Source organism: Ovis canadensis, chromosome 10 (assembly GCF_042477335.2).
Source record: "Ovis canadensis isolate MfBH-ARS-UI-01 breed Bighorn chromosome 10, ARS-UI_OviCan_v2, whole genome shotgun sequence".
In the NCBI taxonomy this organism is placed as follows: domain Eukaryota; kingdom Metazoa; phylum Chordata; class Mammalia; order Artiodactyla; family Bovidae; genus Ovis; species Ovis canadensis.
The window spans coordinates 89015892-89041437 of NC_091254.1; the positions used below are offsets into that span (position 1 = coordinate 89015892).

The 25546-nt window shown below is 43.7% G+C and overlaps 1 protein-coding gene across 1 annotated transcript in view; it reads right to left on the reverse strand.

The window, feature by feature from the left end:
* Positions 1–700: 700 nt before the first annotated feature.
* Positions 701–25546, reverse strand: part of SLC15A1 (solute carrier family 15 member 1) — a 50256-nt gene continuing 25410 nt past the window's right edge. Inside the window, exons 6-23 of the mRNA XM_069601927.1 lie at positions 25096–25195; positions 24786–24876; positions 22237–22320; positions 20600–20682; positions 19801–19887; positions 19212–19301; positions 16598–16642; positions 16425–16457; positions 16255–16343; positions 15521–15602; positions 13702–13821; positions 12323–12466; positions 10916–10965; positions 4933–5040; positions 4696–4804; positions 3997–4140; positions 2638–2745; positions 701–1501 (exon numbers count right to left, since the gene is read on the reverse strand). Coding sequence (XP_069458028.1) covers positions 1310–1501; positions 2638–2745; positions 3997–4140; positions 4696–4804; positions 4933–5040; positions 10916–10965; positions 12323–12466; positions 13702–13821; positions 15521–15602; positions 16255–16343; positions 16425–16457; positions 16598–16642; positions 19212–19301; positions 19801–19887; positions 20600–20682; positions 22237–22320; positions 24786–24876; positions 25096–25195 — 1759 coding nt within the window. The 3' untranslated portion in view covers positions 701–1309. The remainder of the gene's footprint in view (positions 1502–2637; positions 2746–3996; positions 4141–4695; positions 4805–4932; positions 5041–10915; positions 10966–12322; positions 12467–13701; positions 13822–15520; positions 15603–16254; positions 16344–16424; positions 16458–16597; positions 16643–19211; positions 19302–19800; positions 19888–20599; positions 20683–22236; positions 22321–24785; positions 24877–25095; positions 25196–25546) is intronic.

The window sequence follows — 25546 nt, forward strand, 5'->3', positions numbered from 1 at the left end:
GTGGGTCGCGGTGAGCGGAGAGAAAGGTGACATGCCCATGGAAGAAAGAGGAGCCTCCGCTGAGAGTGGGGACTTGCTCCGAAGGACTGAAGAGATCCCTCAGCAAGCTTTGTTCAGCGCATTCGCGTTTCGCACTCTGGACTTTGTCTCTGCGTCGTTCCCTCTCCACTGAGTGATGATCAGCTTGTGCAGAGGCGTCTCAGAGATCCAAGCTCCAAACCCAGGAGCCAGTGCCTACATTCACAGCTGGGTGCACGTCTGAAATAAACTGTTGCTTGTTTTTTTTCCGGAGTGTCAAGGCAGACTCATTCTGGGTCTGACACCTGGGAATGGTTGTATGATAAGTATCTATAGGATGAACTGGGCAGGGAGTATTTATCGTATTTTAGAACGATTTTTATTCAAGCAGAAAAATGCTCACGAGTATTGAGATAAACCCTTTGAGATGGTACAGAAATATGCACATAGGAAGCTTCTAATAGTAAAAGAGAAGTGTAGGTTAGAGATGCCCATGAGAAAAGCAGGCCCCAAAGAAGCAAACCTTGATATTTCCTGTTTCTGGAATTTCCTGTATGTGGGCCTTGCTTTGTTCGTGCTTTTGCCACCTTTTGATGAAATTCCAATGAGCGGGCACCGCTTGCATAGTCAGGAAGCACACTAACGATTTCTTGCCCTGCCCCCCCAGTACACAGACACTTACTCTTGAGAATGAGAGTTTATTTCATACCGTTGAAACTCCAAAAATCATGACTTGCCTTTACCTGAGTGGTTTTTCAAGTTATACATAATTTACAAAGAGGTAGGGAATGGAAAAACAGAACTAAAAACAGAAGGTAGAGTTATCAGTTAATACCAGCCGGTCCTTATTATGAACACGTACTATTCAAAAGCCTAACCATTCACTTTTTGCCTCCTTTAACATTGTTTGCACAGTGTGTGTGAATGCACACAGTATGGAGCTTGGCCACCATTTCAAAAATTCAAGTTAGTCCAAAATAACTTTATTTGTGTGTTAGGAAAAGGAGTTCAGGCAGAGTATGGACTCTTATAAAAGTGTGTGTGTGTGCATGTGTGTGTGTGTGCGTGTGTGTGCGCTTTAAATAAGACTTCTCTAAAAACAAACAAACAAAAGGACGTCTTTTGGAGTTTCAGGTTCATTGCCGGCTGCTGAGAAAGCAGCTGTCTTGGTTTGGTCCACAGTTCTGAAGTCTTCCCCATCAGAGGCCACCCAACAGAGTGTCCTGCCCCCATGGGACAGACCCCTGGGCACACCCTGGGCCCAGCCCCGGCTCCGCTTGCTTCCTGACATTCACATTTGTGTCTGTGAGACGAAGTCCAGCTTGGCGTATGGGTTACTCTTTTCCAGGTCATCCTCCTTGTCATCCTCATCAAACTGAGCTTCAATCTCTGCGGGGTTGACGTACGTATAGAATCGAGCCATGATGGCAAATACTATGCAGACGACCAGAAGCAATGCCGCAAACAGAACGTACTCGGCCCACTGCGAAGCGTTTGAGTTGGAGCAGGAAAAACACAAAAACAGTACAGGTTACGGGAATGCACGTATACACTGCGGGTAGTTTTTCTTTCGACATCCAGATCGAAGGTGTTGGAAATGTAGTTGTTAGGGAAAATTGGTAGGCTATGGCTGCAGATACAGAATGGCTAGCTTTTCCTGAAGGCCCAAGTGTAATGATAACATTTTTCTAACAGCTCTGGAGTGCAGACACCCATAAGAAAATGGGGGAAAAAATCTCTAAAAACCCAAGTCTTACGGCAAAAAGCTGGACCAAGAGAACACCAGGCAGTACTCTTGAGGGAAAAAGAACACGCTGAAACGTTCTAAATTACCCTTTGGCAATACCGTGAGGTCATGAGCAGGCAGGACAGACCCCCGATGGGTCTTGGTGGGGTTGATAATGAATCTGATGAGCTAAGGAACAGCTCTTATACGAGGCAGAGATGCTGAGTGCTGAGGGATAGAGTTCTAGAACCAGAAAAGCCCTCATTTTAAATGGGAAAAATTACGACAACCTTTAGAATGGTTTTAACTTTCGGTGGTATGAAACTTTCTGGATAACATGCTTGGTTTGGGGCCATTACGCTGCATTCAACAAAGCTAGGAAAAGACGTTTCCTTTGCTAGTAAATGATATTAGGGTGTCGGTATGTTAACCTCAGGCTTCCCTGGTGGCTCAGACAGTAAAGAATCTGCCTGCAATGTGGGAGACCCTGGGTTTGACCCCTGGATGGGGAAGATCCCCTGGAGGAGGACGTGGCAAACCACTCCAATATTCTTGCCTGGAGAATCTCCATGGACAGAAGTGGCTGGTGGGCTACAGTCCATGGGGTTGCAAAGAGTTGGACGTGACTGAGCAACTGAGCGCAGACAGCTCAGCACAGCCTGTTAACCGCACATGGTTACATCTGGTTATATTCCGGCCGCGTAATACCAAGGAGAAACGAGCAGAATGAGCACATGCTCGGCCGTGAGGGTGTCTGGGAACTGCTCTGTCTGGTTGGGTCTGAGGGTGTTATTTGGCCATTGGCGGAGATGGCCACGTGTATATACAGACGGCTAGGGAGGGTCATCAACAGACAAGACAGAGGTAGACGTGATCTCTGTTTGCACCCATACCTGTTCACTGAACTGGCCTGCTCCTGCCACAATAAGCACGATGATGTTGCCGACGGCCACGGTCAACAGCCATCCTGCCTGAAGTACCGACTTCATGTTGGAAGGAGCCTGAAGGGAATGAGACAGAGTGAGTCCCAACTTAGACGCCAAGCGCAGAGCAGGAGATCACGCCTAACTCAAGGACACCCTTAATGAGGCCGCTGACCCCCCAGAAGGCACATTAAGAGCTGGGTTGGTTTAAATGCAAAAAGGACTATCACTTGGATGATGAGACATCCCAAATTCTCATGTTGTATGAGCACACAGGAGTCCTTTGTTCTTCACTCTCTGCATGCTTGCAGAGTTATCATCCTCATGAAACGGACGAATCTACAGATGAACCGATTCTATCTCCATAGAGGAATTTTCAAACTAAAGCCACCCAGCCTGATGTCTCCTTCACTCTGAGTGGAGGCTGCTCTCTGTGTTGTCAGCTTGCTCTTTGGAGGGTTTTCCTGCCAAGTCACCAAAATTTCTCACCAAGCAAACTCTTGTCACCGTGTGTTGTAGTCATCTCCTTAACTAGACTGTGAGGTCACTGCAGAAAAGGATCATACAGCTCATACTGGCAGTCTTTACTGAAAAATGTGAAGACTAGGCATGTGGCGGTTATGACGGCTCTGACCATATTGTGATAAACCAGTTCAGAACCGAAGCTCTAAATTCAGGTATCAGCAAAATGTGCCTCATTAGTCTAACGTTCACAAAAGCGAAACTATTTTGTAAGTTTTAAGAGTGAGACCTTAATTGGTGGGTTTACTGGGAGTTATGAAGAGACCTCGAGTGAACCTTAACGACAATGAAGACCTGCATGTGAACACTGCTATGGATGGGGTTTTTGAGAACATGGAAGCCATTGACCATCTCGACCCTGGTAATGGTCATTAATAGAGTTTTTCCTACTTAGGACCCCAAATCCTATCATATAACTGGGAATTTGGACACCTGTAGGTGGACACTCATAATGCTAAACAGTAATATTCCTTTTTTTGGGCGGGGGCAGGGGGCCCTCACCATGAGGCTTGTGGGGTCTCAGTTTCCTAACCAGGGATTGAACCTGTGCCCTTGGCTGAAAAAGCATGGAGTCCTAACCACTGGATCGCCAGGGAATTCCCTAAACAGTAATATTCTTATTCAGTAAATAAGACTGGGTACTCTCTGAAACCATGTTCAGTAGAATCTACCAGAATCTATCCACATTTCTAGAGTTTTCTTTTACACTGTAAGTACATGGCTACTCCAGCTTATTATTAAGTCCCAGCAGCATTTTTGGAAGGCAGGGTTGTAGGACAGGGGTGTACAAGCCAATAGACAAGAAACCTGAGAATAGGAGAACTCCAGGCCGGTGATGGAGAAGACCACCTCGCCACAGGTGAGGAGGAAGTACTGGGGGATCTGCAGAGCCATGCTGACTGTGTTGGGGGAGATGTCTTCGAAAATCTTTGGTTCGGGGCAACCGTCACTCTGAACCAGGAAGGCAGAAACAAGAAGAAGACATGAAAATCGAGACTGCTTTCAGAATACAAATTGCACAGCCCGGCCAACTGCACCTGGACATGCAGGGTGACCTCATACAATCTATCCAGAAAGTACACCTTGTCAATGTAAACATGCAACACTGCATTTTCTCCTTGGACTGGGATGGCCTTGGTGAGACTTGAAAGTCTGTTCACTAGCTTTTTCCTCTTCAACGAGGGAGTAGGTTGGAAGTCAGGTTTGTTGTAAACATTCCCAGCTCTTTGAACTAAAAGTTTCCAAAGTCTATGTTAAGTGTCTACGAGGAAGCATCAGATACCGGTCAACGTGAATTTTTAGAGTAAGTCAGTGTAATTTTATTCTAACAGCGAACTTAAGGCAATGATAAACTAAAGAATTAGTGGTGAACTGAATTAATCCTAAACTTGTTTAAAATACAGACCCTTATATTACTCCATTAAATCATTCCTACGTTCTGTTTGCAAGGACTCTCATCAATAACGTCTGAGAGGCATGTCTGAGTGAGTGCAATGAGTCACTAACCTTTCTGGTGATTACATAGGTAAACGCACTACCAAATTCAAGGTAGGATGTTTTGAACTGTTTTTCACACTGTTGTGAAATCTCTGGTGAGTTTATTGTGAAGCTCTTTCTAAAAAAAAAAAAAAGATGGTTAATACAGGTTAACATTCTTGGTATTGAAATCGTCAATGTACTATTTAAAGAAAAAGGCTCGAAACCCTTGAACTGTAGAGCAAAGTGGCCATTGCAGGCACTTACACGCCAGAAGAGAAAAAAAGATATTCACTGGCATTGTGACCGGAGACATTGTTGTAAACTTCCCCATCCATTGTGACGCTGAAGCTCTCGCCAAAAGCATTAACGAATCTGAAACAAAAAACCATCCGTCTTGTGAGTGGACTATTTGCTCCAGGTCACAGTATGTTGCACTTGAAGCTGGGCTCTGTTTCCTTTTGGAAGGAATTTAAGATGTTTGCAGAAGACTTCTAGAGTATAAAGACAGAAAGTAACCAAGTCTAGGTTTTTCTTTGCTTGCCTGCTCATTAGAACACACCTAAAAGAATTTATTTAACACAGTAAAACGCTGGGAACTCTTCTAACTACTTTGTAACTAGGAACTATTTCAGTGATATTTGGGGATGTTAAGTATGGGTTGAAATAGGTGTTGATCTCTTTCCAGAAGGCAGCCGTGTCTTTGGGCTTCTTACTCCAAAAACTTGAGAGCCAAGGCAGTGAACGACCAAAAGCAGAAGTTGCTGAGTACCTAAAGGTCAGTCTCCAACTGGGGCTTCTTTTGGGGGTCAGAGAAGCCCAGTTATTTCCTTTACCTTCTTAAAGAGCACCCTCAGGCAAGGAGGGGCTCCAAGGAGTGGAAAGGATGACTTGGGCCAGCCCAGGAAGCAGAGAGTTTTAAGGAATTCCCTTTAGACAGTAGAGACCTATGCCTGCAGATCACAGAGTAACAGTGACCAGCATCCCGTAGGAATACGGCTGGGATGGGACGCCCAGGAGCACTGGGCGCTGGGTCCCAAGGTTTCTAGTCTCTGCAGTGTCCCCTGTGACCAAGCTTCCATGGGACCCATTGAGTTATTTCCTCCAGAGGACCATATAGGTGGTAACCAGGGGGACAAATGGTTAGAGACCGCTTCCTCAAATGTTCCAGGCTAGAGAAGACTCTGACATTCTTATACTGCCCCAGGGAGGAGAAGTGGGCTGCCCCAAATAAGACCGGTGGGTCTTTTCTGACAGAGACACGAGTGAAGGTATACAGATGATCCAATTTAGAGAATGAGAAGTGATAATGGTATATACTTAAGTACCATAAAGAACAATGTAACTTTCACATCCATAAAATATAGGGTGATGGAATAAAATTTATGTTTCAAGGCAGGACAAGAAAATGAAGCATAATATATTTCCTACCCATACTGAGCCCTCCCTAGTGGCATGTGTCTTCATTATACATTAACCAGACCTCCTCAAAGGTGAGAAAGCTGGCTCCACCGCAGAGTTCAATGCTTTTTGTTTTGTTTCCTCTGATGCCAGCAATGTGAGTCCTTGGAAGATAACATGGCTTCCTCATTCAGTAAGGGATCATGGTTACCTGCTGCTCACTTTGTACATTCAGATCTGGCCCCTGTGTTTTTGGTGAGCCTGATGCAAAAATGTCAGTGTGTCATTTTGATGCATAATTCTTTTGTCTCAAAAATGTATATTTTGAAGTACCTTTGTATAAATGAAGTACCTTTGACTTCTAACAAGTGGAGCAGGTCTCAAGAGTTTTTTGGAAGAGTGCTTCCTGGGTTATACTTCTCAGATCGGCTCAAATAAAATTCTCTATTTCTTCTTTAGATGGACTATTAATTTTTTTGTCAACGGTGGCCAAATTTCATCTACGTTTGTGGCAATAAGTAATATCGGTCAAATTCCAGGGACTGAGGGAACATTTTTATGAATGAAATTCAAGTCCAAAAGTCCTTAGGCATTTGACGTGGTGTCATTTGACAGGTGATTCAAGTAGAAAACGGAACCTGACGGAGCCTAACAGAGTGAATTCTGCTCCAAACTGGAAATGCCACTTTTATAGAAGACTAAGATGAACCATCTGAAACACAGACAGTGGAAATAGCATGAAATTAGGAGTAGACCCTTGGGCCTGGGGCCTGGCTTTGTGTATTATAAGACATAAAACTTAAAATATTACCCTAACACTTGAGTACTATTGCCTGCCTGACTTATGTCTTAGGGTTGGTAAGAGATATCAGTAAGAATGGAAATAATCTGAGGGAAAAAAAAGCAGCATCACAAATATCAGATGTGTTCCCGTATACACACAGAAAATAGTAAAGCATAAGCAGCAAACCCATTCTGAGCTCTTTGAACGGTGAGGAAAGCAGAGGTTCAAGACCTACTGAGCTCTAAGCCTTTCGACTAGGGCAAATCCTACGTCCCATTAAGGGACCCTTGGCTTTGGCCTCTTAGGAGCACCAGGATCTAAGCTACAAAGTTTTCTCAGTGGGAACCAGCTGAGAAAATGACACAAATGGGACCGGTTCCTTGAAGAATAACTAGGAGAGAGATATTTGTTCCTCTTCAATTAAAAATAAATAGGCTTTATGGCAGGAATCCCTCAGAAGAAATGCAGTAGCCATCATGGTCAACAAAAGAGTCCAAAATGCAGTACTTGGATGCAGTCTCAAAAAAGACAGAATGATCTCTGTTTGTTTCCAAGGCAAACCATTCAATATAATGGTAGTCCAAGCCTATGCCCCAACCAGTAACACTGAAGAGGCTGAAGTTGAACGGTTCTATGAAGACCTACAAGATCTTTTAGAACTAACACCCCAAAAAGATGTCCTTTTCATTATAGGGGACTGGAATGCAAAAGTAGGAAGTCAAGAAACACCTGGAGTAACAGGCAAATTTGGCCTTGGAGTATGGAATGAAGCAGGGCAAAGGCTAATAGAGTTTTGCCAAGAAAATGCACTGGTCATAGCAAACACCCTCTTCCAATAACACAGGAGAAGACTCTACACATGGACATCACCAGATGGTCAACACCGAAATCACATTGATTATATTCTTTGCAGCCAAAGATGGAGAAGCTCTATACAGTCAGCAAAAACAAGACTGGGAGCTGACTATGGCTCAGATCATGAACTCCTTGTTGCCAAATTCAGACTTAAATTGAAGAAAGTGGGGGAAACCACTAGACCATGCAGGTATGACCTAAATCAAATCCCTTGTGATTATACAGTAGAAGCGAGAAATAGATTTAAGGGACTAGATCTGATAGACAGAGTGCCTGATGAACTATGGACGGAGGTTCCTGACATTGTACAGGAGACAGGGATCAAGACCATCCCCATGGAAAAGAAATGCAAAAAAGCAAAATGGCTGTCTGGGGAGGCCTTACAAATAGCTGTGAAAAGAAGAGAGGCGAAAAGCAAAGGAGAAAAGGAAAGATATAAGCATCTGAATGCAGAGTTTCAAAGAATAGCAAGGAGATATAAGAAAGCCTTCCTCAGTGATCAATGCAAAGAAATAGAGGAAAACAATAGACTGGGAAAGACTAGAGATTGCTTCAAGAAAATTAGAGATACCAAGGGAACATTTCATGCAGAGATGGGCTCAATAAAGGACAGAAATGGTATAGACCTAACAGAAGCAGAAGATATTAAGAAGAGGTGGCAAGAATACACAGAAGAACTGTACAAAAAAGATCTTCATGACCCAGATAATCACAATGGTGTGATTACTCACCTAGAGCCAAACATCCTGGAATGTGAGGTCAAGTGGGCCTTAGAAAGCATCACTACGAACAAAGCTAGTGGAGGTGATGGAATTCCAGTAGAGCTACTTCAAATCCTGAAAGATGATGTTGTGAAAGTGCTGTACTCAATATGCCAGCAAATTTGGAAAACTCAGCAGTGGCCACAGGACTGGAAAAGGTCAGTTTTCATTCCAATCCCAAAGAAAGGGAATGCCAAAGAATGCTCAAACTACCGCACAATTGCATAGTAAAGTAATGCTCAAAATTCTCCAAGCCAGGCTTCAGCAATACGTGAACTGTGAACTCCCTGATGTTCAAGCTGGTTTTAGAAAAGGCAGAGGAACCAGAGATCAAATTGCCAACATCTGCTGGATCGTCAAAAAAGCAAGAGAGTTCCAGAAAAACATCTATTTCTGCTTTATTAACTATGCCAAAGCCTTTGACTGTGTGGACCACAATAAACTGTGGAAAATTCTGAAAGAGATGGGAATACCAGACCACCTAACCTGCCTCTTGAGAAACCTATATTCAGGTCAGGAAGCAACAGTTAGAACTGGACATGGAACAACAGACTGCTTCCAAATAGGAAAAGGAGAACGTCAAGGCTGTATATTGTCACTCTGCTTATTTAACTTCTATGCAGAGTACATCATGAGAAACAATGGGCTGGAAGAAGCACAAGCTGGAATCAAGACTGCCAGGAGAAATACCAATAACCTCAGATATGCAGATGACACCACCCCTATGACAGAAAGTGAAGAGGAACTAAAAAGCCTCTTGATAAAAGTGAAAGAGGAGAGTGAAAAAGTTGGCTTAAAGCTCAACATTCAGAAAACGAAGATCATGGCATCTGGTCCCATCACTTCATGGGAAATAGATGGGGAAACAGTGGAAACAGGGTCAGACTTTATTTTGGGGGGCCTCCAAAATCACTGCAGATGGTGATTGCAGCCATGAAATTAAAAGACACTTACTCCTTGGAAGAAAAGTTATGACCAACCTAAATAGCTAATATGCCTTTTAATATAAAAGCCGAGACATTACTTTGCCGACTAAGGTCCGTCTAGTCAAGGCTATGGTTTTTCCAGTAGCCATGTATGGATGTGAGAGTTGGACTGTGAAGAAAGCTGAGTGCCAAAGAATTGATGCTTTTGAACTATGGTGTTGGAGAAGGCTGTTGAGAGTCCGTTAGACTACAAGAAGATCCAACCAGTCCATTCTGATGGAGACCAGCCCTGGGATTTCTTTGGAGGGAATGATGCTGAAGCTGAAACTCCAGTACTTTGGCCACCTCATGTGAAGAGCTGACTCATTGGAAAAGATCCTGATGCTGGGAGGGTTGGGGGCAGGAGGAGAAAAGGACGACAGAGGATGAGATGGCTGGACGGCATCACAGACTCGATGGACGTGAGTTTGAGTAAACTCTGGGAGTTGGTGATGGACAGGGAGGCCTGGCATGCTACGATTCATGGGGTCGAAAAGAGTCGGACATGACTGAGGGACTCAACTGAACTGAACTGAACAGGTATAGCTTCCAATCATTTATTGCTGGTATATACAAATACGTTTGTCTTGTTATTGGCCTTGTATCCTGTAACCCTCCTAAACTCACTTAGTGAGTCTATGAGCTTTTGCTATTGAGTCCATGGGACTTGTGATGTAGACATTCAAGCCTTTTGCGTGTGGAGAGAGTTTTATTTCTTCCTTCCAAATCTAGATGTTCTTACATATCTTTCTTGCCTCATGGCACTAGCATCTGCAAGGATCTTGAAAAAGAATGGAGTAGGCGACCTGACCTAGTTCCTGATTTTTCAGGGGGAGCATTTAGACTTCTGCCATTAAGTGCAATGCTAGCTGGGATTTCTTTAAATTCTATTTATTTTGCTGTGCTGGGTCTTTGCTGCTGCGCACGGGCTTTCTCTAGTCGCGGTGAGCGGGGGCTACTCTTCTGTGGCACACGGGCTTCCCATTGTGGGGGCTTCTCTTGTGGAGCGTGGGCTCTAGCGTACCCAGGCTTCAGTAGTTGCAGTATGTGGGCTCAGTACTTGTGGAGCAAGCTTAGTTGCCCCGTGGCGTGTAGAATCTTCCCTGACCAGGGTCTGAACCTGTGCCCCCTGCACTGGCAGGTGGACTCTTAACCGCTGGACTATCAGGGAAGTCCAGTACTTTTTCAGAATAAGGAACATCCCCTCAGCTCCTAGTTTGCTGAGGGTTGTTAAATGAATGGATGCTGAATTTTATCAAATCTTTCTTCCGCATCAATTGATTTGATGATGTGGATTTTCCTCTTTAGTAGATTAAGATGATGGATTTTATTTGTGATTTTAAAAATTTGTGAACTGGCCTCACATTCATGGGGGAAACCCCAGACTCTCATCTGATATCCTTGTTACAGCTGGATTTTACCATGGGTACACATTACTTCCATAAGAAGCTGATATAACTTAAGTGTTAAACAAGTACACATACCTGATTCCATTTCTCCCTTTTTCTGGCTTCTGGTTAAGGCCATCTTTTACCTGAGAAAGAAAACATTATCAAATCTAACTCCTTAGAATAAGTTCCAATGAACAGCTCAGGCTTTAGAGAAGGAGAGTGCTGGGGACATTTATTCTAGGAGCTAAGGGCACCGTGATTAAATTAGTCAGTCTCCACCACTCAGCCTTGGTTTATGTGAAGTTAAAAGGAGCCTTTACAATTTTTAAAAACTTTTTTATTTTGTATTGTGAGTGCATGCTAAGTCACTTCAGTCATGTCTGACTCTTTGCGACCCTGCGGACTGTAGCCGGCCAGGCTCCTCTGTCCATGGCATTCTCCAGGCAAGAATACTGGAGTGGGTTGCCATTTCCTTCTCCAGGGGATCCTTCTGACCCAGGGATCGAACCTACGTCTCTTATGTCTCCTGCACTGACAGGCGGGTTCTTTACCACTGTGCCACCTGGAAAGCCATTTTATATTGGGGTATAGTCAATTAATGACATGATAATTTTGGGTGAACAGCGAAGGGGCTCAGCCACACATAAACATGTATACATTGTCCCCGAAACTCCATTCCCATCCAGGCTGCCACATAATATCGAGCAGAGTTCCATAAGCCTTTACAATTTTTAGTGCTTGCTTTTTAGTGGTTCCATAGATCACTGCTCTCTTAAGAATTTAAGGCAAGCCTCTCAACAGCCCCCTAATTACACACATTACCAACAAGTCTTAATTCTGTATTGCAGTTTTGTAGAAGCTCACCAAAACTCACAGAATATCCACAACTCCTTCACTAGGTCAACTACACCTTCATAGCTTCTTTATATGCTGAACGGAATGTCAGCATATGAACGGATGTCCATACTTGGTCATGAAATTGTTTTAACGCATTTCTATTGCTTTTACTTGATGCAGTCACTCTATTTTTTTTTCAGAGACGGCTCTAATTTTCCAATTCAGTTCCGTTCAGTCACTCAGTCGTGTCCGACTCTTTGCGACCCCATGAATCGCAGCACACCAGGCCTCCCTGTCCATCACCAACTCCCGGAGTTCAAATTACTCAGTGCCAGTTTCTAAAATGAATACTATTAAAGGTATATTTAAAACTTTATCGCAAAAAGTCTCTTGAGAATGCACACAGGTACTGTGCAACTTGTGTTCAAACACACCATAGTGTGCCCAGAAGTTCTTTTTAAAATTTGTCAAATTCCTATCAACACTTCCCATCCACCAGTCAAACCTTTATTGGAAGTCAGATGACTATGTCCTTGAAAAAGCAAGAATCGAGGATTATCTAATACAATACTACATGGGGGTAAAACAAAGTCACACCACTAAACAGCCATGTCTCCAACAACACAAACAGTCAGAGGCAGCTGGGAACGCCCAGCTACTTACCACTTGGTAGTTACTTGGGGCCCAGACGAGAAGGGTATGGCGATGGCCGGACTCAAAGTTATGAGTTATTGGAGTGACTGGTGTTCCAGTAGAAGAAATGTTTATACTTAGGTTGTCTACGTTGAAAGTCAGAAATCCGTTTGTCTATAACGGGGGGAAAGGGTCACAGTTTACCCCGGAGCCTTGTTCTGTACTAAGCGACACTGCCATCCATACTATCTGACATTCCCAGGTCACGTTCATACACATCAAAGATGCCTTGTGGGGAGCTGGCATTGGTTCATCTCAGCTTCTACACAAGCCCACCCCTGTGGACTCTAGTCTGAAGTTGTTTAGCATTACCACAGAACTATGACTTTCATTCAGCATTTTACTTCCATTTTATAATAATAAACGCTATGGAAATTATTTCTACCATTGGGCAAAGAGCCGCATCAAGGAAAAGCAACAGCCTGGGTAAAAACCAATAGTGGCCTTTCCTAAGCATTGGGAGTCAAGCACTCTTTCTTCCTGCACAGTTATTAGCTTGGCGAGATCTAAGGGAGTGGTCCTCAACAGAACCTCAACAGGTGGCTGAACAGCAATAAGACCAGTTAAATCTAAACTTCAGGAGCTGGGATGCCAGTGTTAGAATTATCAAAGCTCTCCAGAGAAGAGAAGCTCTAATTGAGACCCATGACCATCCATCCACAGTAGGGTGTTCCAGCCTCAGACTGGTGTGTCAGTATCTCTAGTTTCTGTGAGTGTGTGTGTGTGTTTGTATGTGTGCATGTTTAGTCACTCAGTCACGTCCAACTCTTTTGCGACTCTATGGACCTTAGTCTACCAGGCCCCTCTTTCCATGGGATTCTCCAGGCAAGAATATTGGAGAGGGTTGCCACTTCCTCCTCCAGGGGATCTTCCTGACCCAGGGATTGAACCTGCGTCTCTTGCACCTCCTGTTTACCATTGCGCCACCTGGGAAGCTCCTGGCTTCTACATAGGAGATGCCAACAGCCAAATCCCAGTTGTGACAACAAATGTCTCCAGAGATTGTCCAGAGTTCCCTGAGGGGCCAGAATGGCGTTGGTGGAGAACCACTGACCCAGAACCTTGCCCTTTAAAGTGTGGTTTGATGTTCCAGCAAAAGCACTGCCACCAGAAAGCTTGTAAAAATGCAGCATTTCAGACCCACTGGTCACGAATCTGCATTTTAACAAGTTCCCTGGGTGACTCATAGACACTGGTCCAGAGTGAAGCCAGAATTAGATTAAAGATGAAGACGTTTCACTCTGGGGCTCGTCTTGGGATTGCTCCAAAGAACCCAGAAGATCGGCTCTCCAAACCCTATTATTATAGCTCGGGTCAGAAGAGGGAAAAGAAAGCTCACTTCTACTTACTTGAGACATCTGGTCACATGTCACTGTCGTTCCGGGAAAAGACACGGTCATGCTATTATTTCCTATATTCAGGACTTTGATTTGGACTTCATTTCCTTTGGGGAAGACGGGCAGAGTTTTCTGAACAAAATAAAAGAGACGTGGCCTTGAGGTCCTTGATGCATGTTGACGATGACCTTAACCTTGGCACTGTGATCCTATCCCCCTGGCTGAGGCAGCCATGTTGGCTGAGGCACACCAGGCATCCACCATGAAGCCCAGGAGGCCTCCATTCCCACATCTCCTGGCACCCGTAGAAAGTGACACTCGTCTAGAACATGGTAACAGTCAGCAAGAGGCTGTTCCAGCTCCTACCTGGCCACCTCCAAGTCAAACCTGGTCAAAAGATGCCAGGTTATGCAGCCCAGTACACGAAGGGTCAGAGCAACCATCCCCTACGCGAGGCTGCTGTGGTAGGGCCTGGGATCTTCTCGCCCCCGATGCCAGCCTCCCTGCTCATAACTCTGGAAGCCCAGACCTCAGCCCTGGACACGGTGCTCTGAAGGTCCCCTCACAACGCTTTATGGACTCCTGCCTCACACTCTGCTCAGGGGTCCTGCCTTTTCCCTACCATGTCTTCTCTCAAATCCCAGGGTCACTGAGGCAATCCATGTCAATTTTAGCCCCATAGTTTTCCATAAAGTGAGTCATGTCCAAGAGAAGGTGAGCACACCCAAGTTTATGGCAGGATTACTGACAGCAGCCACAGGGTGGAATGACCCAATGTCTATCAACAGGTAAATGGAAAACAACAGGTGTTACATCCACATGACAGACTGTTCTGCCTGAAGGGAGGAAACTCTGACGTGTACTACAACTTGACGACACCGTGCTCAGGGAAGTCAGTCAGACACAAGAAGACAAGGACTGTACGACTCCACTTCCATGAGTTACAGAGAACAGTCAGATTCATGGAGACAAAAAAGAAAGGTGCCTGGGGGACTGGAGAGACGGAAAACAAGGAGCTGTTGTTCAGTGGGTACAGGGTTTCAGTTTTGCAAGACGAAAAGAGTTCTAGAGATTGAGGTCACAACCATATGGATGTTCTTAGCGCTACCAAACTGTACACGCAGAAATGGTTAAGATGGTAAATTTTATGTTATATATATTTTACCACAATTAAAAATTTAAACAGAGAGGGGGGAGAGACGGAGGGAGAGACAGAAAGACAGAGATGGAGAGAGAGACAGAGAGAGAGAGCATGGGGTGAAGGAGTTGGGGGAAAGGAGGGGAGAGCAGAGACGGTATGCGAGACACAGAGAGAGACCTTTTATCAAAGACCTGATCGCAGACGCACAGCCTTAGTCCCATTTTGAGCCCAACTGACACGTGGATGAGCTGTGAACTAACCATATCGGGAATGTCAGAATACAAAAGGTGTCTTCCAATTAACAGTTTCCCATTAATGAGCTTTTTGAAGGACTGTGTGAGTGACCAACCTCTTTTAACCAGATCTCCTAGGAGTTTAGATTGCAAAACAACAAGTTCCACAACCTTCCCTCCATCATAAAAACGGTATTCTAAATGGAAGCCCTCATGTAAATAAGTGCCATCTAAGTTTTCTCCTGAGTGTGCCCTTTTGGCCTTGCATCCTGGCCGTGTGCTCTGCAGAGAGAAGAACCCGCAGGGCATGCTGACTGAAAGGGCACACTGCCCACAGCTCCAGGGCCTGCTTCACCAGCCAGTCCCTGCCTGGCCCCCCTCACAGTCTCAGTCCTGGAGGAGGACATGCCCCCCGACCCACCAGGAGAGGCCACTGGAGAATCAGAAGGCAACTCACGTCAATGTCCACCTGCACGATGGCAGCTGCCACGAAAGCCATGGAGGCCAGAAACATGCCGACGGTCATCTTCTTCAGGGAGCTGGGGATGAGCGAGAGGGCGGCTCTCAGGAGGCCGTGCGCGCGTGCGCTGAGGGCATGGCCCGCAGGGAGCCCTCCTTCCCCACCCCGACAAACCAACTCCCCCAAAACACATGGACCCCAAGGGTCTCTCCATCATCTTTTAAACTAAGCACACATCTTCTTTTATTTATTTTTGGCTGTGCCACAGGGCTTGAGGAAACCTAATTCCCCAACCAGGAATCGAACTTGTGGCCCCTGAAGTGGAAGTGCAGGGTTGTAGCGCTGGACCGCCAGGGAAGTCCCTCCAAGGGCCTCTTTGGCTCTTATTCATGACCAAGATGAAGGAGGATAAACGTAATACAGTTTCTCACTTGCATTTGGACATTTAATTTCTAGAGACGCCTCTGTATCGTAGTTGCAAGTTCTATCATCTGCACATGCCAGGCAGTCTTAATTAGAGGCTTACTGCAGATGGCCATTAAAGCACTATTATTTTTAAGGGCAAATTTTCAGAAACGTCAGCACATAGACGTCTGATTCAAAATTATTTCTTGGAAAACTCCCTCAGACACGTGGAATCGTGGGAGAAGAGCCAGACATTCCTACCACCAGGGCTCTGGGAGGTGAGGGAACACAGCCCCAACCCCGACCCTAAGCCGAGGGTCACCTACGTGAAATTTAAGCCACACTTTGCGATCAGAGGATATACCACGGCATCCACGATGGGGACCATGACGACGATCAGGATGGCGTTCACCGTCTGCAGGTGAAGCGGAGAGGGGCCGTTACTGTCTCAGTGGTGGCTCTGAGCTCAGAAAGCAACTGAAGTATTTTCTCCTACCTGCATCTGATCCGGCTGGATTTCAATGATTCCCTAAAAAAGAGGGGGGATATCTCACTGATAAGTTCGCATAGAGGATCACTTGAGGGCTTGAAATGTTATGAGAGGGAAGCAGAAAGAGGGCAAAGGAATAGTGGCCCGGGGTAGTCCATATCTCCAGGCCCCAGACTTACAATCTTCCCACTCATGGTCGTTGCTTGCAGTGTCCACCTGGAGCCCTTAAAAAACAAATAGGCTTACTGCATCATTTGGGAACATGGGTTTTAAAAGTTTTACAAGTCAGTGTGGAGTCTTTTCCTAATCAGGAATGAGGTCTGAATTGTTATGGGGTTTAAAACTGTTTGTCAACATTAGGCTGGTTTCTGGCTCCACTGTAACTATAGGTGAGGACAAACCACTTGCATTTCCACTGTTCAGTTAACAACAAATAGTACTCCAAGCCCTCACAAAGGATGCACGAAGTACTGCTTTGAGATAAGCTAGCTCCAATAGTTTGGCCACCTGATGCAAAGAGATGACTCACTGGAAAAGACCCTGAGGATGGGAAAGATTGAAGGCAGGAGAAGAGGGTGGCAGAGGAGGAAATGGTTAGATAGCATCACCGACTCAATGGACATGAGTCTGAGCAGACTCTGGGAGATAGTGGAAGACAGGGAAGCCTGGCGTGCTGCGGACCATGGGGTCGCAAAGAGTAGGACATGAACTTAGTGACTGAATAACAACATCCTTCAGAAAGACAAAAATGCACTTGGGAGGTTTGTTGGGAAGCTGACATCACCTGCATGGTGAGAGCAGCCCCATACCCTGAGGAAATTCTCTATTCACTGGGGTCACAGTTTCAGGAATATCATAACTGTTAAGAGTTCTACTGCTGACAGCTAGACTGTCCTAAAGTGTAACTCCATCAAGAGGGTGATGGATTTAAACCTGGGCAGCCTATTGACATTCAACCTGCTTTGCAGTAACAGATGATGCAGGACTGCACGAGTGGATGTTATATAGCCCATGGAGAACTGGATATGTGAATCTTTCAGTGTAATCTATCTCATCCAGTCCCTCCGCTGGGAGAACAGCATAGAAAGTCAGGAAGTCTGCCACTGGCTGAGCTCTTAATCAAAGCCGGTCACTGACTACTTTATACACGTTCTCTCTTTTGATCCTCACCGCCTTGTCCTGGGTCATTACACTTTCAGAAGGCTCACAGGATGACACCAGGTCACACAGCTGAAAGGTGCTGAGTGTGTTTCTAGTGCAAGCCTGATTCTAATAACTGGTCCCTGCCCAACATGCAAAACAGGTTAAGACGCTGGTCTAAATTCCATACATTCAAATAAGGAGATTAATGTCTACACTTTTTTTTTTCCCCAAGAGATGATATATCCTTTTAATAATCATACCTGTGCAATAAAACCATGCATGTGTGCAAATTTTTTTCTTCAACTTCAGTTTCTAAAAGAAAGGCTATCTTATGACTTTGGCTCCTGAGTGTCATGCATTTGGTTTTCTAACCTTATTTTGAAAAATTCCTAGGTACATGTCTTCCTGCTGTACAAGTCAATGATGTGTTCTAGCTCCTGCTCTGGGAAGAATGACTTTAGCAGAGTCATTTCACATTTCTGGATGGTACTTCTAGCCCAAGCATCCCATTTCAGTGTGCAAGATATCAAGTTTCAGTCTAAATATTCTGTGGATCCCACATAAGACAATACATCTTTTACTTGCTGTATCAAACTGGTCAATTCTAAAGGAAATCAACCCTGAATATTCACTGGAAGGGCTATTGCTGAAACTGAAGCTCCAATACTTTGGCCACCTGTTGCAAAGAGATGACTCACTGAAAAATACCCTGATGCTGGGAAAGACTGAGAGCAAAAGGAGAAGGGGGTGACAGAGGGTGAGGTGGTTGGATAGCATCACTGACTCAATGGACATGAATTTGAGCAACTCTGGGAGATAGTGGAATAGGGGAGCCTGGTATGCTGCAGTCCATGGCGTCGCAAAGAACTGGACATGACTTAGCAGCGACTAAACAACACCCATCAGTAGAAAAATTCTTTGTTCTTACTCTGACTGGCAAGAGTCCTGGATACTTGGGTCAAATCTTTCGCAAGACTCCTATGGACATGTACACACTGCTGTATTTAAAATGGATCACCAACAAGGACCTACTGTATAGCACAGACAACTCTGCTCAATGTTACATGGCAGCCTGGATGGGAGGGGACAGTGGACACGCGTATATGAATGGCTGAGTCCCTTGGCTGTACGCCTGAAACTGTCACAACATTGTTAATTGGCTATACCCTAGTACAAAATAAAAAGTTAGAAAAAACATTTTCCAAGGCTCCTTTACTCGACCCCTACCTAATTTTTCTTCATTATTTTGCCACCCAGATGTGGATAGAACCATCTAGAGTTAATTAAAAAAAAAAAAAAAAGAAACTCAAGGTGATTTATTGGAAAAGACCCTGATGCTGGGAAAAGTTGAGAGCAAGAGGAGGAGGGGTGATGGAGTATGAGATGGTTGGATGGTATCACTGACTCAATGGACATGAATGAGAGCAAACTCCGGGAGACGGTGAAGGACAAGGGAGCCCGGTGTATTGCAGTCCGTGGGCTCACCAAGAGCCGGACACAACTGAACGACCGAACAACAACAAGGTGATCTAACAGTTACCATATAAATGAAACATGAAAAAGGAACTGGAAGAGAACATTTTCAGGAGCTAAATAGGCCCAAAGCATGTTCTGTTAATGAAGATGTACAGAAACATAGTTTCATATTACCTGCTGATCAAACAAGGCCCAGAACATGGGGAGAGGAATGTACAGGAACATCACCCTTGTAACCATCTTAATTTGAGAGATGAGCCGCTCCTGCAGTTGAAGGAAGAGAGTGTGTCAGTCACAACCCGCCATAATCAGCACAGCTCTCCTGCAGTGCACCTAGAGACAAGCTGGGAGGTGAGTCATTGTTCCAAGAAATCTATCACAGGTGTCTTTAGAAAACCCCCGAAATATGAATGAAAACATCTTGAACACTTGAGGTAAGTTACTCGTTTCAAGGTAAATTCACTAAATGTAAATCCCACCACCATCACTTAACTCTTCCATATTTGATCTAAAGTTATGTGACGACACGTAACTCAAGGCCAATGATTCCACAGGAATGTCTACGGAAAGGCGACAATGTTTCTAGATAAATTGTATATCACTGTTTCTTAAGCTCTTTTCAGTGCAAACAAGCTCTCTCACGCATCGTCTTCTTTAAAATGCTAATAAACTTGGTGAAGATACAACTGATAATTTTATCCATGTGGCCTTAATAACACGAATTGCAATCACTGGGGCCGTTGCAGCAACAATCGTCACTTACATCATATTTCTCGCTAGCCCAGTCCAGCCAGTGCTCCCTCTTAGGAAATTTCTTACTCCGATGGCTAATCCTATTTTTGATGGCAAACTGAAAGGAAGGAAGAACAAGCAAGTTTCAAAACAGAATAACTCCTTTATCAGTGAAACACATCTCAGCTGAAATCCCTTCAGTGGAAGACTCAGGAGAGAAGACATGTGTCATGACTATGCTGAAGGCCTAACATGCATTTATTTTTAACCTCTCACTAACTGGGAGTGTCTGAGCTGCAGTAAACAAAACCACACTGTTACTACTTCACTCTCTGGATTCTTTACAGAGCAGCATTTAGTTGAATTACAATCTTCTAATGTGAAGCTGTATTCATTTTTAAAAGTTATTTTCTTGGCCTAAGTTCCTGAAAATAAGATCACTGACGCTGTCCACGCTTCCACTCTGGATATACATTATGAAACCTGGCCTCTCCATCTTAGTTTCACTGCTCCCTGACCAACATCAGACGTTGCTTGTCATTTATAAAGAAGCAAAGAGTCCCTCTGATTTGTTTTTCCTTCATTGCTGATCTTATTTTAAAGGTTCAAGAGCTATTTTTCCATCCCTCCCGTTTTGAGTTCTATTTGTGTCCTTTTCCATTTGGTAAGTTTTATAAGAAACTTCAATTTATCAAAAGAGTAAAGGCCACCAAGAAAATGCTTAGAGCAAAGCCAAAGGTTCATGGAGATTTAATTTAAAGGAGGCAGAAGGTTTGGGGGGACAGGGGTGACGAAATGTGATCGAGAGAGAGGAGTACTGAAATACTCACCCCAATGCACCTGGCAACTTTAGACATGATGTTACCCTGGGGCTGGACCTTCTTGTACATTCCACTGCCAATGACAAACACGACTGGGGAGGGCAGAAGAAGACGTGTCAACAAAGTGTTTGACAGAATTATCTGTGACCCAGAACATGTGTTTTTATCTGAGTTACAACCTTATTTTGGAAATACTGGGACGACTCAAAGGGTGGGTTTACTGCCCTCTCCCCCAGGTTCCACAGTGGTTTTGACTAATAATCACAGGGGCTTCTGAGAAATATTACACTGTGTTTTCATATGTAAACACTGAAGCCTAATACCATCTCCTTCCCAGAACTCAGGGCAGCTTGCAGATGCTCAGTACAGTGATTTGAGAGTGAGTCCTATTCCTCTTTAAAGGGATAAGTGCTTTGACAAAGCAGATTAATGCCTTATTCTACAAGGGCAGAGAACACAGGTTTAATTTTCTGGGGTTGCAATGGGAAGAGAAAATTTTTTCTTCTTTTTTCAGATCTATAGACAAAAAATAGGAATTAATCTGTTGAAACTTTTACTTAATATAATGTGACAGAATTTACTCTGTGGTCATGGGACAGAAACAGATCTGTCCATCTATGCATCTGCAACTACAGCTTTATGAAGGTTAAAAGTACTTTTTCAGTGAGGTCATTCTTTCATGGATCTTCTTAGAAAATGCATGGTGTTGTGAAAATAACTTGGCAGGGGGGCGGAAGTCTTTCTGGAAGAGATTCTGAAAAACAATCCTTATGCTAGGATTTCTGATTATCCAACACCACAACTCAGTAGTTTTAAAACACTGATGGATTGTTTGATGATCTATTTGTTTTTGTCAGTTTAAGAAGGCTTGAAGTTTTGACAGTTGCCAGCTCTCAAGCATATCTCCAAGTATGTGGCAGATTGTGGGTGTTCTTTAAAGGAAGAGAGGTTTGCTTGTGTTCTCACTCAATGCTAATTTTCTTCAATCCAGCACCCACCAATGTGAGATAATAAATTTCTGTTATTTAAACTACTCAGTATGTGGTGTTTTGTTATGGTAGCCCAAGGAAATGAAGACATCTACCGTCTTTAAAATTGGACTATCTTCTGTGGAATACTCTTCCCACTTTCTAGGCAGCCAATGCCAAGAACTTAACATGCAAATGACTATACACACATACTCCTCCCAGAGGGAAGATAGTCTTAAACATTTGGAAATGATACATTTCAGAAAACAGGTTTATTTAGAAGTATTTAAATGACTGTTGGAGCAGGTTGCCATATCTTTAGGTGAGTTGTCGATGATAAGAACAAAAGCTTTCAGCCATAGGTTCACCTCGTCCAGCAGATTCTACCTCAATCTTAAAATTCCTTCTTAATCTGCCTAAATAGTCTTAAAGCCTTAAAAGTACCACTCAAGAGATCCCTTTTCCGGTAGACTCTTTTTTTCATCCTATTCTCTCTGAAACAATATGCCAACTCTATTTTCTTTGAATTATCAGAGTATGTTTAACGTGGGATGGCAATTCTTTGGGCTGAGTACTATTACAATTTGTTACATGAACTTTTAAAAGTTGGTCACAACAATTTATGCGAGGGCCTGGCCTGACCACAGGACTGTGTTAATCTAACTGACTTCTACTTACTCAGAGATACAGCCATGAGTGCAGCAGGAACCCCAAAGGCCAGGGGGTAACAAGCTTGCTTACTGTGAATTCCGCATACCTGAACTGGGGGGAAATGACAACATGAAAATTCATTATGGCAATGGTAGTACTCATTTATTTAAGTTTTTAAAAAAATCCTTAACTGGTAATTACACATTGTTTTCATTTAATTTTCTAGACTTACTCATTTGTCTTACTGATGTCATTGCCAGCTAAGCAAAGCAGCTTTGTAGCGGAAATAGCAGATGAAGGGAGATTCTAACCTTAGCCTCTAAATAGATGTCTAATACCAGCCAAGCCAAAATCAGTGGGAACCCTTATGTTCTGTGGACTTACTTAGGAGGGGAGATGAAAATGACCTGGATACAATAACCTGAAGAAAGTGGGACTCAGAAAGTAAAATCAAAGGGCCCTGGAAAATCAGGACTGTATGCCCCTGAATTCATGCCAATTAGAAAACAGTTAGGGATTTTCCTGGTGGCCTAGTGGTTAAGACATTGCACTTCTATTGCAGGGAACACAGGTTTGATCTCTGGTCAGGGAACCAAGATCCCTCAGGCCATGTGACATGGCCAAATAAAATTAAACTACATTTTAAAAAGAAAACAATTAGATCACCCAGAGCAGGGATCAACAAACTTTTCTGTGAAGAGTCAATAAATCTTGTAGGCTACAGACCTGTCCTACCTACTCAGCCCTGCCTTTGTAGGGTGAAGCCAGCCACAGATTATACGCACATTGATGGCTTTGTCCAGATTTCTGAATTTGGCCCGTGGACCATAGTCTCTCAACTCCTGACTGAAGATCTATTTTAGCTCTGAAATCCTAGGGTTGGTAGGGGAAAAAAAATAAAGACTCTGGAAGGGGCAACAGAAATGACTGCAGCCTCCAGGAATCATCTGATCCTAAAGGGGTTTGGCTTTGTCTTTGATCAGCTGTCTCACAGTTCTGCAGAGAAAAAAGAGTCGACTAGGCAGAAAACTGAAGTCATGCCAATGTTCCCTGCTCATGACTGTACAAGCAATTCCTATTCACAACAATGCAAAATAATGTCCCCACCCAATAAAGAGCATAAATCTCAGGCAAATCCTTATTTACACTGATTGCAGCAGTTTTCCAGTTCCCTCACTGACTAATAAGTTACATAAAATCTTTGTAAAACATTCATTTCATATTTGTATAAGAGCCATGGTTTTCCTTTAACGACTATCCTATTATACATTCTCCAATTCAAACATGCACAGCACATACTAGAATATAGTAGAACCTGGAGGCGGAGGAGCTTAGAGGAGGTAAGGAAACATAATGTAAGAATAAAAGCTAGTAAATGTTCATACAGAATAAGTTAGAATGAGATTTAAAGGCAACTTGTCTCATTTAAACAAGTTAAATGAGATTTAAATCTTTGAAGAGTAGTACTCTTCAAAATACTACTTCAGGCAGAAATACATTAACCCCATGAATTATCTCCTTCCATAATTCATTATGATTCGTGCTGTGGATACCATGGACACACCAAAATGGACACCTATTTTGGTCTCATTTGTCCCCATATATTTCCTTCCACGTGGGAAATTCATAAACTCTTAGTGGAGTGCCGGCAAGCACAAAGATCTGAGGGCTGTGGATAGCTGTAATCTCTTTCTCTTTCTTGGGGGCAGTTCTTTTAGAAATTTCTAGTAGAAAATGAAAGGAAAAAGGAAAGAAGATGATAGGAAAACAAATAAAACCTAGCCTGCCAAATTCTTCCTGACTCACTGAATGTCACTGGGGAGCAAGGTCTGAAGGCAAAAATGTCAACTCTGGCCTACCCAGTTTAGTTTCCAAATAGCCTCTCTTGTCTTAGCTTTTACCATAAATAAGAACTTTGCATTAACAATAATATGGAAAAATCAGGGTGGGATAGGGTGGGAGGTGGGAGGGGGGTTCGAGAGGGATGGGACATATGTATACTTATGGCTGATTCATGTTGCTATATGAGAGAAACCAACAAGATATTGTAAAGTGATTACCCTCCCATGAAAAATAAATAAATTCAAATTTTAAAAAATAGTATAGAAAAATGGATTGCTATGCTAAGGATAGTTTAGTTTCTGCAGGGGTCTCTAGGATAAGGGATTCTAATAAGATTAGAAAAAGAGATAAACCCTGAAAGAAAAGCAGTCGGCATTTTGAATTTCATGGAGTCCTCCAGCATGTATATGATGGCTGAAATGTTATGAGAGAATGGTACTGCGCCTCACTCAGTCGTGTCCGACTCTTTGCGACCCGTGGACTGTAGCTCATCAAGCTCCTCTGTCCATGGGATTCTGCAGGCAAGAGTACTGGAGTGGGTTGCCATTTCCTTCTCCAGGGGATCTTCCCAACTCAAGGATCGAACCCGGGTCTCCCACATTGCAGGCAGACGCTTTAACCTCTGAGCCACCAGGGGCAAACCAACAAATTCTCAACCTTTCCACCTGACTTCTCCTCACAATTGAAAAAAAAAGAATAACCAAGGTCCATTTCAGATATATATGTTTTTTTACCTCTGAGCATGGGGGTGATGATAGTAGAAAGCAAACTTCCAGCATTAATGGCCAAATAAAAGATGGAAAAAAATCTGTTCCTTTGCTTTTCCTGTAATAGAAAGGATAAGGTATGGTGACTTTGGCTTTATAGCCGAGGGTCAACTGTAGCTGATGATCGGACCTGACTTTGAACCTAGCTTTGGTCAGTGTCTTATTGTCACGTGTACCCGAACAGCCTCCAATGGAGAAAACACTTTGTGTCACTAGGATCTGATTCCTGGGTGTTTATAATCATTGATATGGTTTCAATGGAGGCACATGTGCTTACCTGGCCCTCTTCAAACTGATCTCCGCCAAATGCAGACACGCAAGGCTTTATCCCTCCGGTACCCAGAGCGATCAGGACCAGGCCAATCATGGAGAGTGCCCTGTAAAAGAGGTGGGGATTCCGAAACATGAGATCCTTAGAAGTAGGAGCTTCTCTTTCCCCTAATTTCCCTAAGATGACCAGGCACACAGAAGGGATTCAACGTGTATGAGAAGATAGTTCACAGGAATGCAGTCTTGACAGTTGAATGAAACTTGAACTCAAGGGCCTTCAAATCTGTACCTTTATCTAATAATTTATCATCTAGAAAATTTAAAACAATGTTTTAGGTGTGGAACAAAGATTTATGTATGGAATTCTTTTGTTACCTTATAATTTTTAGCAAAAGAATGTGTAAGTGAAATTTTAAGCATTGTCTCTGATACAGTCATATCAGACTCGAAACAGTTGT